Source organism: Theobroma cacao, chromosome 9 (assembly GCF_000208745.1).
Source record: "Theobroma cacao cultivar B97-61/B2 chromosome 9, Criollo_cocoa_genome_V2, whole genome shotgun sequence".
Classification (NCBI taxonomy): domain Eukaryota; kingdom Viridiplantae; phylum Streptophyta; class Magnoliopsida; order Malvales; family Malvaceae; genus Theobroma; species Theobroma cacao.
The window spans coordinates 4,051,841-4,063,028 of NC_030858.1; the positions used below are offsets into that span (position 1 = coordinate 4,051,841).

The 11,188-nt window shown below is 37.0% G+C and overlaps 2 protein-coding genes across 2 annotated transcripts; both read right to left on the bottom strand.

Annotated features, from left to right (window-relative positions):
• LOC18588296 (auxin-binding protein ABP20) lies at positions 2,338–3,363 on the bottom strand. Its single transcript, XM_018127608.1, is given in 3 exon segments — positions 2,338–3,262; positions 3,264–3,321; positions 3,323–3,363. Coding segments are annotated over 3 exon segments (753 nt in total). The 5' UTR covers positions 3,349–3,363; the 3' UTR covers positions 2,338–2,593.
• On the bottom strand, positions 6,420–10,005 carry LOC18588297 (12-oxophytodienoate reductase 3). The gene is made up of 5 exons (XM_007012600.2): positions 9,616–10,005; positions 9,246–9,386; positions 8,361–8,491; positions 8,005–8,187; positions 6,420–7,228 (listed from the first exon to the last, which is right to left on the bottom strand). Exons 1-5 carry the CDS (start codon positions 9,690–9,692, stop codon positions 6,570–6,572), a joined length of 1,191 nt encoding a protein of 396 aa, XP_007012662.2. The 5' UTR covers positions 9,693–10,005; the 3' UTR covers positions 6,420–6,569.

The following is an 11,188-nucleotide window of genomic DNA, read 5'->3' on the forward strand; positions in this document are numbered from 1 at the left end:
CTTAGCTGTGAGGATATGCTGGATTTTGGATTTGTTTGTTGAGGTGATTAAGCAAACATTTCTGATGTAATAATGTAAAGGGTGTACCCAATTAATTGTTGGCTTGGATTGGACCATCAATGTGTTGTTAAGCTTCCATTTATGTTTTGCCATTTGCCAAAAACAATTTGCCTTTTCTGACCTAAAAAGTTCCAACCTCCTTATGGTTCAAGAATGAATGATAATAAATTAAGGGGGCCTAACGTTTTATTCTTCTTTCCATGATTACTTAATTCAAGCACTTAACCTATCAGTACCATCGGCCATCCCTTCAGCCAAATTGCTAGTTCTTCAATCTTGTACCAAGTACTTAGTATTGTACTTTGTTTTGGCGGCTACAATTGAGACAAAATGAGAAATCAAAATTCCCCTTCCTTTTCCCGCCCTTGGAACACCGAATGTCTCTTAATAACGTGGTTCTTTGTTTTTCTGTCAGTTGTGTTTGGGAATTGTTGAGTTGCTTTGATTTTGATTCAGGTTGGTGCTTTTGTAGCAATTTGGTGATGGATTTGAAGTGGCTTTGTAGCAGGAATTGGCAATTGGATATATATTTATATATATATGGGCATGTGAAGTTTAATGAGAGAAGGAGGTGTGTTGGTATTTGGAGGGATGCCTTCAGATAGTTTACGAAATGCCTGATCGGACAAATTATATTTATTGGATTTATGCTCTTAGTCAGCTTTATTCTTCTGACTCTGCAAGTTTCTGCAAGAACCGAGAGCGCTATACAGCTACGTCCGCTCTCATGTTCTTGAATTTTGTGAGTGTAAAGGGGCATTAAAAAGCAACTAAAGTCGTTTTTATAAGTTTTGAATGTCACAAGTTGTTATCTTTTTAAAAAAAATTAATTTAATAAAATATGTAATATTCATGTTTATAAATATTTAAAATTTTTTTACTGATTCAATATAAGATTAAAATAATTTATTTTTTAAAAATTTTAATGTGATATTTTCTCTCATTTAATCGAATGACATTTTCGTTGTCATCAACCATCTTATTTATTTCTTTTTTAAAAGTATTGGTGTGAATCGAATTTACTTTGATACAACTTATTATGAGATTATTATATTATCTCTTTTGAAAATATAACATTCAAATTTATAAACTTTTCAATATTCCCACTTTATTCAATGTGAAATTGAAATATTTTTTGCATATCCATACAATCTGCTTTTAGCATAGCATGTATTCTTTCAAGTTGATTAGCATGAGTATCTAGACTTTGCATATCCAATGAAAATTATCATCACGATGAGTACTCCATGCTGTTATTATGCTTTCTTGCTTACTCTCCTCCTCTAGCAGTATTGTAGCATATATGCTTCTTCTATCGACCCCTAACAAAATTGAACATATGAGGCAACTTGGATTTGTGGACATAACTCTTGAGGGAGAAAGCCCAATAAGAAGTACTTCTTCTCTGGCCACATCGGAAAAGGCCCAAGTAACATACTTGGAGATAAGCTCCCTGGTTGGAGCGAATAGTGTCCTCTGGATCCAAAGGCTCAATGGCAGTTTCTTGGTTAAAGTGAAATTTAGGGTTTACCCCATAGCTTGTAAATTTCAAGCCAATTTACTTACTGCTGTAACTTATGGAAACTGATTTAAAATCAGGTCCAATGCTGTGGCCTGAGATGAATATACTGTTTTAAGGTTTAATTTCACACCCAGGATATTGTACATCAGGATTTTAGTCAGCATTAATCGCAATCCCTTTTTTTGGTTGTCCAGTCCATTGCGTGTCGATGGACATTTTCCATTAGGGTTTAGCCTTCAAACGTCTATAAGCAAATTACAAATTTGGAAAACATATGACAGAAGTACTCGTCCAATCAGGGCCTGCAGCATTTTGTTTCACTGACTATTTACAGTTTAAGTATCTTAAGGGGCAACTTGGCAAGCATATCGTGTTAGAGGCTCCACCTCTTCTGTTGAACCTTCTAACTGTAATGAAATTCTGATTCTACATGCTGCGTGCAGTAGAATTTGAAAAGATTTGGACCACATAAAGTAGTTGATAAGGTTACACTAATATTTAATTGTGGCCAACTTTCAATCAACAGATTGTTTCTCAGGGCCAGGGGTATGGTTATCCCAAAAATTTCCTAATGAGGTGATGTTTGGAAAGCTTTCTTGGTGCAATATTCCATTCTAACCAGACAACTGCACTCCCAAAAGGCTGCTCTCTTTCTGTTAATATTAATCTATCATATAGAACACTATACACTATCACTTTTGGGGATTAATTAAGAAACAAAATATAATTATATCCATTCATTTTTAATTGCAGACTGAGAGGGGAAACAAGTTTGCCTTCAGGGAATGGTTTTTTTATTAGAGATTTGAGTGCTGAAATGCATGCTACCAAAAGGCAATCGAACTTGAAGAAGGAATACAAAGAAGCACAATTACACTGTTTTTGCTAGTAAAAGAAATTAACTACCGTTGACTGGAAGACACTTGTGCTTCCGGACTTCTTAACATGACAAGAAACCACGGAATCACAAAAATGAGGAAGAGAAACAGACTGTCCGCACATTTAGATAGCTTAATTAATTCCTCCAAGAACCCTCTTGAGCTTCTTAACCTGAGCATCGTCGAGGAAAGTTACCTGCTTTATAATTTCAGTGGGCAAATCATTTCCAAACAAGGCAAAGTCCAGGATCTGGAGACCAGGATTTGGACTGCTGAAAGATGCAAATGCCAACGCTAGAGTCTTACCTGCATTGATTTGAAAATGCAGTAAACCTTGGGGGAAAACCATAATATCACCCCTTTTGAGAGATTTGAAGTAAACTTTATTGGTCGAGGATATGAATCCAGCACAAATTGACCCTTGAACGACAAGGAGGATTTCTGAACCCCCAGGGTGCGTATGCATAGGCACCACTCCACCAACAGCCAAATCCAAACGAGCTATGGAAACGCCCAGTCCATTAACACCAGGGAATTGAGCATCAAATGCTGGCGTTACAGCAGCTTTTATGAGGTTTGAGGTGTTGCCTGCAGCACCTAGGCCTGAGAAAACAAAATCATCTACCGTGACTGCTGTCTTGCATGAGTAGCCTGCAGGGCTTTGAAGACCTTTTAAGTCTGCAACACAGAAGTCTCCCACTAATGCATTGGAGGAGGAGAAAAGGAAAGAAAAAATGAACAAGATATGGAGAAGCATCTTTGCCACTATTCTGTACGCGTGTTTTAGAGTTTTAGGCTGTGCTCGAAGGCAGTGTGTTACCCTTTATATAGAATGGGAAACTGTGGATATTTTGAGCCACAACAATTGATTATTGGAGATTGGCCCATGCATACGTTCACGTGATGAACTAAGATGAGACCCTTTCTATGTGTGAGAAACGACAGATTTTGAGCACATGCATGTGAATTAGTGGTAAATTGTTTCTCAGATAACAAGAAGAATACTCTTTCGGTTTGGAAAAGCAAAGCAAGAGAAAAATATCTTTAATTTGCGTACAGTTATTGCCTATAAAATTTCATTTCTATATTGAGTTTTGAGCTGTAATTTGAAATTTCTCACATTTTGTAACTTCAAGCTCTAGGTTCCGGCGGAAGTTTTTCTACTATATCAATTTAACTGCTACACTCAACCAGCAGATTTCAAGCATGACCATCGATATCGTTGTGATATAGTGTGTACACATATATATATATATATATATATTCACAAAAATAACTTACAATCCAGTATCAACTCTGATATGCAACCTTGGATTATCTGCTAGCATTGAACGAAGCTGGAATTTGCATTGACTAACCTTCAGTTGAGTGCTTGCGTATTATTAAAGTTGCAATTAAATGCAAGACTTCTCTTCCTCGAATGAAAATCAGTAGGCGTAATCATCAAACAGTTGCTGCCAGCAATATTGAAAAGATGCTACCTGCGAGATTGATGGTAACGAAATTGCAGCATTCGTACTCATTCAATTCTCAAGTCGATGTGCTCCACTATTTTCTACACAATGACGTATTTGCAAACAGCAATTTCAAGTCTCCAATTTATTAAATGCACATGATCATTAGTCTGTTATTAAGGCTTAGGATGGATAACCAAGATCTTTGTTTTCAGGGTGGAGGTTGGAAGAGTAGGAAGAAACATCGACTGGTGGTCCTGGTTGCCTCCACGGGCACGTTGGAAGGGAGTGAAATTAGGGCAATAGAAGACATTTTGACAGCTAATATAAGTCTCTCCGAGTGTCCTCATTACTTTCAATTCTTTCTATCCATGGAAAAAATATGTGGACGTTGCGAATTCCCTACCTTCCAGGGCATCTTGATTATAATCAAAAAGGTAAAAGGTTTCTCCCAAACTTTTCCTCATGATGCAAGATGTGTAGATATAAACAATTAAAACCAATAACTATGTGATGGTTAGTCGGTAAGCATTTTTCATTGACCCAGGCATATCAAGCAGGACGTGAAAGTGACAGCATGTGCACCATTTTCAGCCTTGCAGCTTGAGGTGAAGCAGGGTTATCTTACTTCTTCTGCCATCAGGCATCCCATTTACTGATGCCCTATCTGAGGCCCCTCGCTTGAGGATCTATTGATTAGGAATTGACAAATTTTATTCACCATCCAGCTGCAGTAAATTTCCAGTACAATGTGCAGCGTGCCACATTTCCCATTTGTAAAGGAAACTCACCAACATTTCTTCATTGGGTTAAACACATACACAAAGTGCCTACAGAAGAATTGCTTGCAAAAAGTTCTATGCAATGCATCTGATCCACTTGAAATAAAGAAGTCCAAGTAATTCTCCTTTCTTCAGCTTTTCTGCTGCTGATGTAAATGTTAAACTGAGTTAAACGGTTATTGTCCTCAAGCTGAGGCCAACAAGAATTTAAGGAACAAAATAAGAATCTTCCAGCAGAGGTAAATATCTCATCTATCTCCAAGAGTAAGGCTAGCGGTTCCTAGTGCACGAATTTAAAAATAAAATCCCCAGTTGTCCCGTTCCTTAAAAGTGGCAGCAGGGATAAGGTTGACAATGACTGAAGGGTAAGAGCCCGGCCAATAGCCATCCATTCCATCCACTGTCTAGCTGGAAAACAGGACACTCCTGTTAACGTTTATCATCATCATCACACGTTTTCCTTTGCATATCATCTGATCTTCCTTGGAGCCTTTTTCTTTGTTCGCATAGTACGTACATGTTAGGTTCGACTAAGGACAAGATCAAGAAAGCGATGAAGACCAGACTCCATCAAGGAAAGTAAAATTAAATTCACTGTAAGTAATGAACTTGGGTACCTCCCAGCCAATATCTAAGTTAATTACAGCCGCACGAAGACAAACAAGAGTCCGCAGTAGCTTTCCTAGCCTAGGCTTGTCCATTGCTAACTAAAAAACTAGTGAAAGGATTTCAACTGCGAGGAATCTTAAGCATTTACACAAGTTGAAACTTCATTTATATACAAAATAAATCAAGAAAGATTTCTGGGAGGTCTCAAAATCAGTTCTATCTACATTGACGATTAACTATTAATCTAACTCCTGCATAGCTGATTTTCAATTTGATGGCAGCATGCCATGACCTCTCCAACCCTCAAATAGCCACCGAAATTCACTGTTACGCATATCGTTTACCCACTACTGGTCGCGTCTCTTGACGTCCTAGTAATTTGGAGATCTTTCTAAGGGCGCCAAAAAAAACGACAAAATCTCTGACTTAGTGATTGAAGGTTTCCTTATTTTGCACCTCTCCCTTTGTCTTCACTAGCGCCAATACGTTTTTCCTATACCCACTTCGTTTAGCCACTGCTGCCATGTCTACAAGGCTAAAAGTTCATCCAGTAAAAGGATGATCCCTGTGGTGTATTTGGGCGCTTTTGGAACTCGTTATCCGACCACCATTGTTGCATTGGCAGTCAAAGCTAGCAACCTAGTGGCTGACATTCTGACTTCTCATATTGTTATCAGAAGAAGGATTTCCCCTTATGATCCATGTATATCCTTTGCCTCGACAGCAGACCATCAAAACATACGCTTGGACCATGCACAATTTACCGCATTCAGTTTTGTTCATCAGGATTGACAGTGAGGCAGAGTCGCTTACATAGAGTAGTAATATTTAGTTTCTTCTTTTGCCGTGTTCAATGAGGACCTCAAACTAGTTGGACATGGAGCAACATTTGGTCTTCTTTTTGCTATAGAGCAATTTATATACTTTACAGCCCAACAAGAAACCTGTTTATTTCACATTTGCTCCTTCCATGTTAACATCGCAGTTAGTAGTCACCCATTTTTTAAGCTTCATCTATAGCTTCTCTATGTCAAAGGTCAAACTAAGCTAAAATACGGTAGCCAAGGATCTACTACATGTAACAGGTTAGATAAGGAATATGTGCCTATATAGCTGCAGCTAAATCAGAAATTTAATTTATGTATAAAGAAGCACATGTTTCATAACAACATTCTTATCTTCAGACATAATCTTAGCCTACCATATTCACTCAATCAACTTTCATGCCGAATATTGGATATTAAACTCCAGTAGTGATTGCACATCAAAGGCGTGACTGAAATTGGGTGCCTTTCTCTTCACTCAGGAAGGGATAGTCTGTGTATCCAACAACAGGATCCTGAGTATAAAATGTCTTCCTAATGTACCTACTTAGTGGCGCATTAACCTTTAACCTCAAGACTAGGTCTGGGTTTGAGATGAAAAGACGGCCATAGGATACCAGATCTGCATCACCCTCAGCCACAGCTTGCATTCCCAGCTCCCTCGTAAATCCACCACTACACATGAAAGTTCCCTCATAACCCCTCTTCAGAGTCCTCATTAAATGTGCTTCCTCATCTTCACTACCATGTTGGCCTGATTCTGTTTGCCCATAAGCATGGTAACGAGGCTGAGTCACATGAAGGTAAGCAAGTTTTGACCCCAGCCGTAGCTGAAGCTGGTTAAGCCTCTCAATCACTGCCAAGCCTAGGTTGAGCGGATTGGAGTCTGTTGCATCAAGGTGATCAATTGCAGGTGAAATTCTGACAGCAACTCTATCAGCACCAATCGCTGCAGCTACTGCTTGAACAATTTGCATTAAGAATTTGCAGCGGTTTGCCAATGATCCACCATACTCATCTGTGCGATCATTAATCCCATCCTTTAAGAATTGATCAATGAGATAGCCATGTGCTCCATGAATCTCAATTCCGTCAAAACCTGCAGGATTTAATGATTTTAATAAGCTTTACGTTGATGATATAGGAACGTTAGTGATAAGAATAAACAATTAATTATACATTCTGTCTTCAAAATATGAAAGTGAACTGGACAAGGTAACAAATAGCTCATATTAACCTCCGATGGACGATGATAGTTTATATGCTAATTAAAAAATCAATTCTATCCCAGTCCTAAATATAGCTCAGAATTTCATTCAGAAGAAAATTCTTCTATGGTGAATGAAAAATAGTCCTGGCTACAATGTGATGGAAACAAAGTTAAAATTTCAAGTTCTATACCATGGTTTTTCAAGATATTGAACAGCACCAACAAATACATGGCAAGGCTGAACAGTTTGTCTTTGTACTAAGTGCAGGACCATAGCCAGAAGTCAAGTTCATATATCACAGTAATTGTTTTAGCTAGTGTGACAATGAAATGCAGCAACATGAGCATGCTGAGTATGTTTAGCCACTATAAAGGAGACATAATCATTGTTGCTCAATGTATTCCCATTTTACAAAATAGCATAAGAATCCCTCCTATGAAAAGTAATCATGGTTCCATGCACTTCTAGTTAAATTTTAAATAAAGTAGATGCCATCTTTTTTTACAAAAATAAAAAGTAACTATGTCTTTTTTTAAATCAGCTTGCCATTTAAGAACAAAACAATAACTTTGTTTAGAGGCCTCCATCAAACCTGAAAACTGAAATGCAAACTGCTTCAGGACACGTGCCAATAAAAAAGAGAAGATTTAACATTTAATCTAACCTGCTCGAATGGCATTCAAGGCTGCCCTGCAGTAATGCTCTACAGCCTCTTGTATTTCAGGGATTTCCAAGGCTCGAGGTTTTGGGTATATGCCATAGCTCCCATCTGGCATAAGAATTCTCCACCTTTTAGAAATGGGCTTGCCTGTTGATGATATAGGTGCCGCTCCATCAGGTTGGTACACTATTTCATTAGTCAAACAACCAAATAAAACTTGTCAATTAATTCTCAACACCCAAAAAAAGGTAAAATGCATTGTGAATAACAGTTAACATAATTCCACTATGTAGTAAAATGAATGAACGGGATTATGCTAATTGAACTGAAAATGGGTACCAAGAGATTGGGGAAGTTACCTGAATGAGATGCACGGCCAACGTGCCACAGTTGACAGAAAATGAAGCTTCCTTTGGCATGAACAGCATCCACAATATTTTTCCATGCCTCCACCTGTTCTTCATTGTAGATCCCAGGAACATGTGGAAACCTGCTTCAACATTGCAACATCAGGTAATCCTATAGTTACAAGAAATGCTCCGAAACATACATATAGAGCTAAAAGTGAAAACCATAGAATAAATGTGACAAAAGCATTATAATAGGGACTTCAGGACAGTAGTAAGATATGTCTGGATGATTCAATATGAAATAAGAGATAGAAGCCATATATGGAGAAATTGATAGCTAAATCAATTCTGATATGAAATTATATTGGTAAATTATTATATTAAAACTGGGTTTAAATTTGTACCTTAAATTGTACAAACCAAGATATTTTCATGCACCTTTTTAGGACTATTATCCTGTTCATATGAAAAAACAAAAATTGACTAACAAGGGTGCCATTGCTTCGGATACTAAATGATTACATTTGTCCATGATTTAAGAAAATATTGCGTCTCTAAACAATACAATACTAAGACAATCGATTCCAATTCATTTGAGAAAACTGAATTTATGAACAACCATTATTACTGCAACAGAAACAAATATTACTACTAATGGAACAGTAACAATAAACAAAAAGTCTTGAGACCAAAAAGAAAATGGAAATACTATAATAACAAATGCCCTGATTAAACTTTTACTTTAAACCACTGTGTGGATCAGGTCCAAACAGGAGATTTAGTTGGGCCCTTAAAAGCACTAAGTTGGGGAAATAGACCCAGCAGCCACAACTGCTTGAATAGTGCGAGTGACTCGTATCAGCTTTCATTATCAAAATGGAGTTACGAAATTACCCTGCCCCAGTGTTGGAGACCAATGTCCCTTCGGTGATGAGAAAACCTCCAGGAGTCGACCTCTGCGTGTAGTATTCAGCGAGCGCCGGCCTCGGAATTCCATTCAACGCCCTGCATCTCGTCATGGGCGCCAGCACCACCCTGCCATCAGACACAACCCACAACCCGTCAAATTTCCTCTTAAATTTTAGAAAAATGATTTGATATTCTCAAAATTAGCCTTCCGTATTTCTCTCGGCTTTTACAGAATCCTAGGAGATAGTGGCCGAATCATGTCTGAAACGATAGCTCCCTACAGACAAGGATCTAACGTCTCCCGGGATCACGGAATTTGATCCAAAAACGAGTCAAAGTTGGACGGTAGACGAACCTGTGAGAAAGATTGAACTTGCCCATCTTGTAAGGAGAGAAGAGCGTAGGGGCTCCTTGAGATTGAGTCTCCGCCATTGTTTCTTTGTCTACCAACTTGATCTGACGATGAAATTATTGATGGTGTATACTCAAATTGAGAAAGGAAAGCCCAAACTTACAAAGTATATAGAAAAGGTAGACGGAGGGAATATGAACATGTGCTGGGGCCTGGGAGCCTAGGACATTGGACGGTAGGGGATGTGATTCGATGGTGCTGAGGCGCACTTAAGGCTGAAAATTGAACCGTCGAATGAGTGATACTTTTGGATATGTGCCGTTTTGACTGGGGAGATGGACGGTGTCAGTGAAAGTGGTCGGCTTGCGAATGGTGGCTGCTGCTCTTTTTGACATGGGCTTCACGTGTTGGTTTAAACAGCCACGCTTTCAGAGTAGAAAGTGGTACAATTTTTTAAGCTGAGTTCGCGTTGACTGTTCACGACGTTGGCGATTGGCTCTTGCCTTGTTGGTGGGAGTCACGCTACCTTCATTATTGTTTTATTTCATTTATGAAAGTAAGGTAGTATAAGGAAACTGTAATCATTTTGATGTGTAGGACAGATTCACACTAATATTCTTATTTCATTTTTTTACATAATTCAATCCATATAAGATCATCCTACCTCATCCTATCCTTTTCCTTTTCGACATGAGCATACAATCTTATCCCTATAAGACAGACAATTAATTAAATTAACTTTTTAAATTATTTTATTAAATGATTTAGGTCATGGTCATATAAAATGATATTTAGTTCAAGATTAAATTAATGTATGCAATTCATCTTTTTTCGCATGTTTATGTCCTATCAGATTTAAAAACTATATAAAACTTTCCTTTTGGTTTAGGTTAGGTTCTTTCTTTTACTAAAGAGATTGGATCAAGTGAAACAATGATTCCATTGCTATTATTAAACATATAATGTGTGATTATTTATATTGTCTATCTCTTTTAAATTTTTCATCGAAATGATCTGGATTTTTAGTCTGGACTCGTTACTTTGTTGAAATTATTGAGTTTGAAGTTTGAGCATTTGAGTTTGGACTCTTTACTTGATCAAAACCGTTTAAAATATATTGTAATTATTCATAACTTAATCTAAATCAATTAAAATATATGTTAATAGTCTACACCCGTTTGATAAGTGACTATTTGATTTTGATTTGAAAATTGAATTTGATTAAGTCCAATGTAATAAAAAAAAGTAAATATACTTATCAATTAACAAAATAAACTCAACGTTGACAACTTACTTCTAAATTCAAACAAAATATAATAACTAAATATTAAATAAAATATCAACCATGAAATCATATGCATTATGTTGACAAGTCTCGTAATTAAAACAATTAAGAGAAATCATACGTATTCTTTTATTAAGTTAATTGTAACAAAATCATAATTTGAACTTTTTGATTAAGGTATTAAGAGTGTAGATGAATTTGTAAATATTCAAAAATCATGAAATTTACAACAATTTAAATTTTTTTGTATCTATTTATAATTATCCAAAATCACATTAATAGGAATAAATA

What these genes read in the sequence shown, in the direction of transcription:
- LOC18588297 (XM_007012600.2), bottom strand. Translation starts at nt 9,692, where the DNA reads ATGGCGGAGACTCAATCTCAAGGAGCCCCTACGCTCTTCTCTCCTTAC. An exon ending in GTCTCCAACACTGGGGCAGG is followed by an intron (nt 8,492 to 9,245) that starts GTAATTTCGTAA and finishes ATGTTGAAGCAG; the next exon opens with GTTTCCACATGTTCCTGGGA. An exon ending in CTTGAATGCCATTCGAGCAG is followed by an intron (nt 7,229 to 8,004) that starts GTTAGATTAAAT and finishes TAAATCCTGCAG; the next exon opens with GTTTTGACGGAATTGAGATT.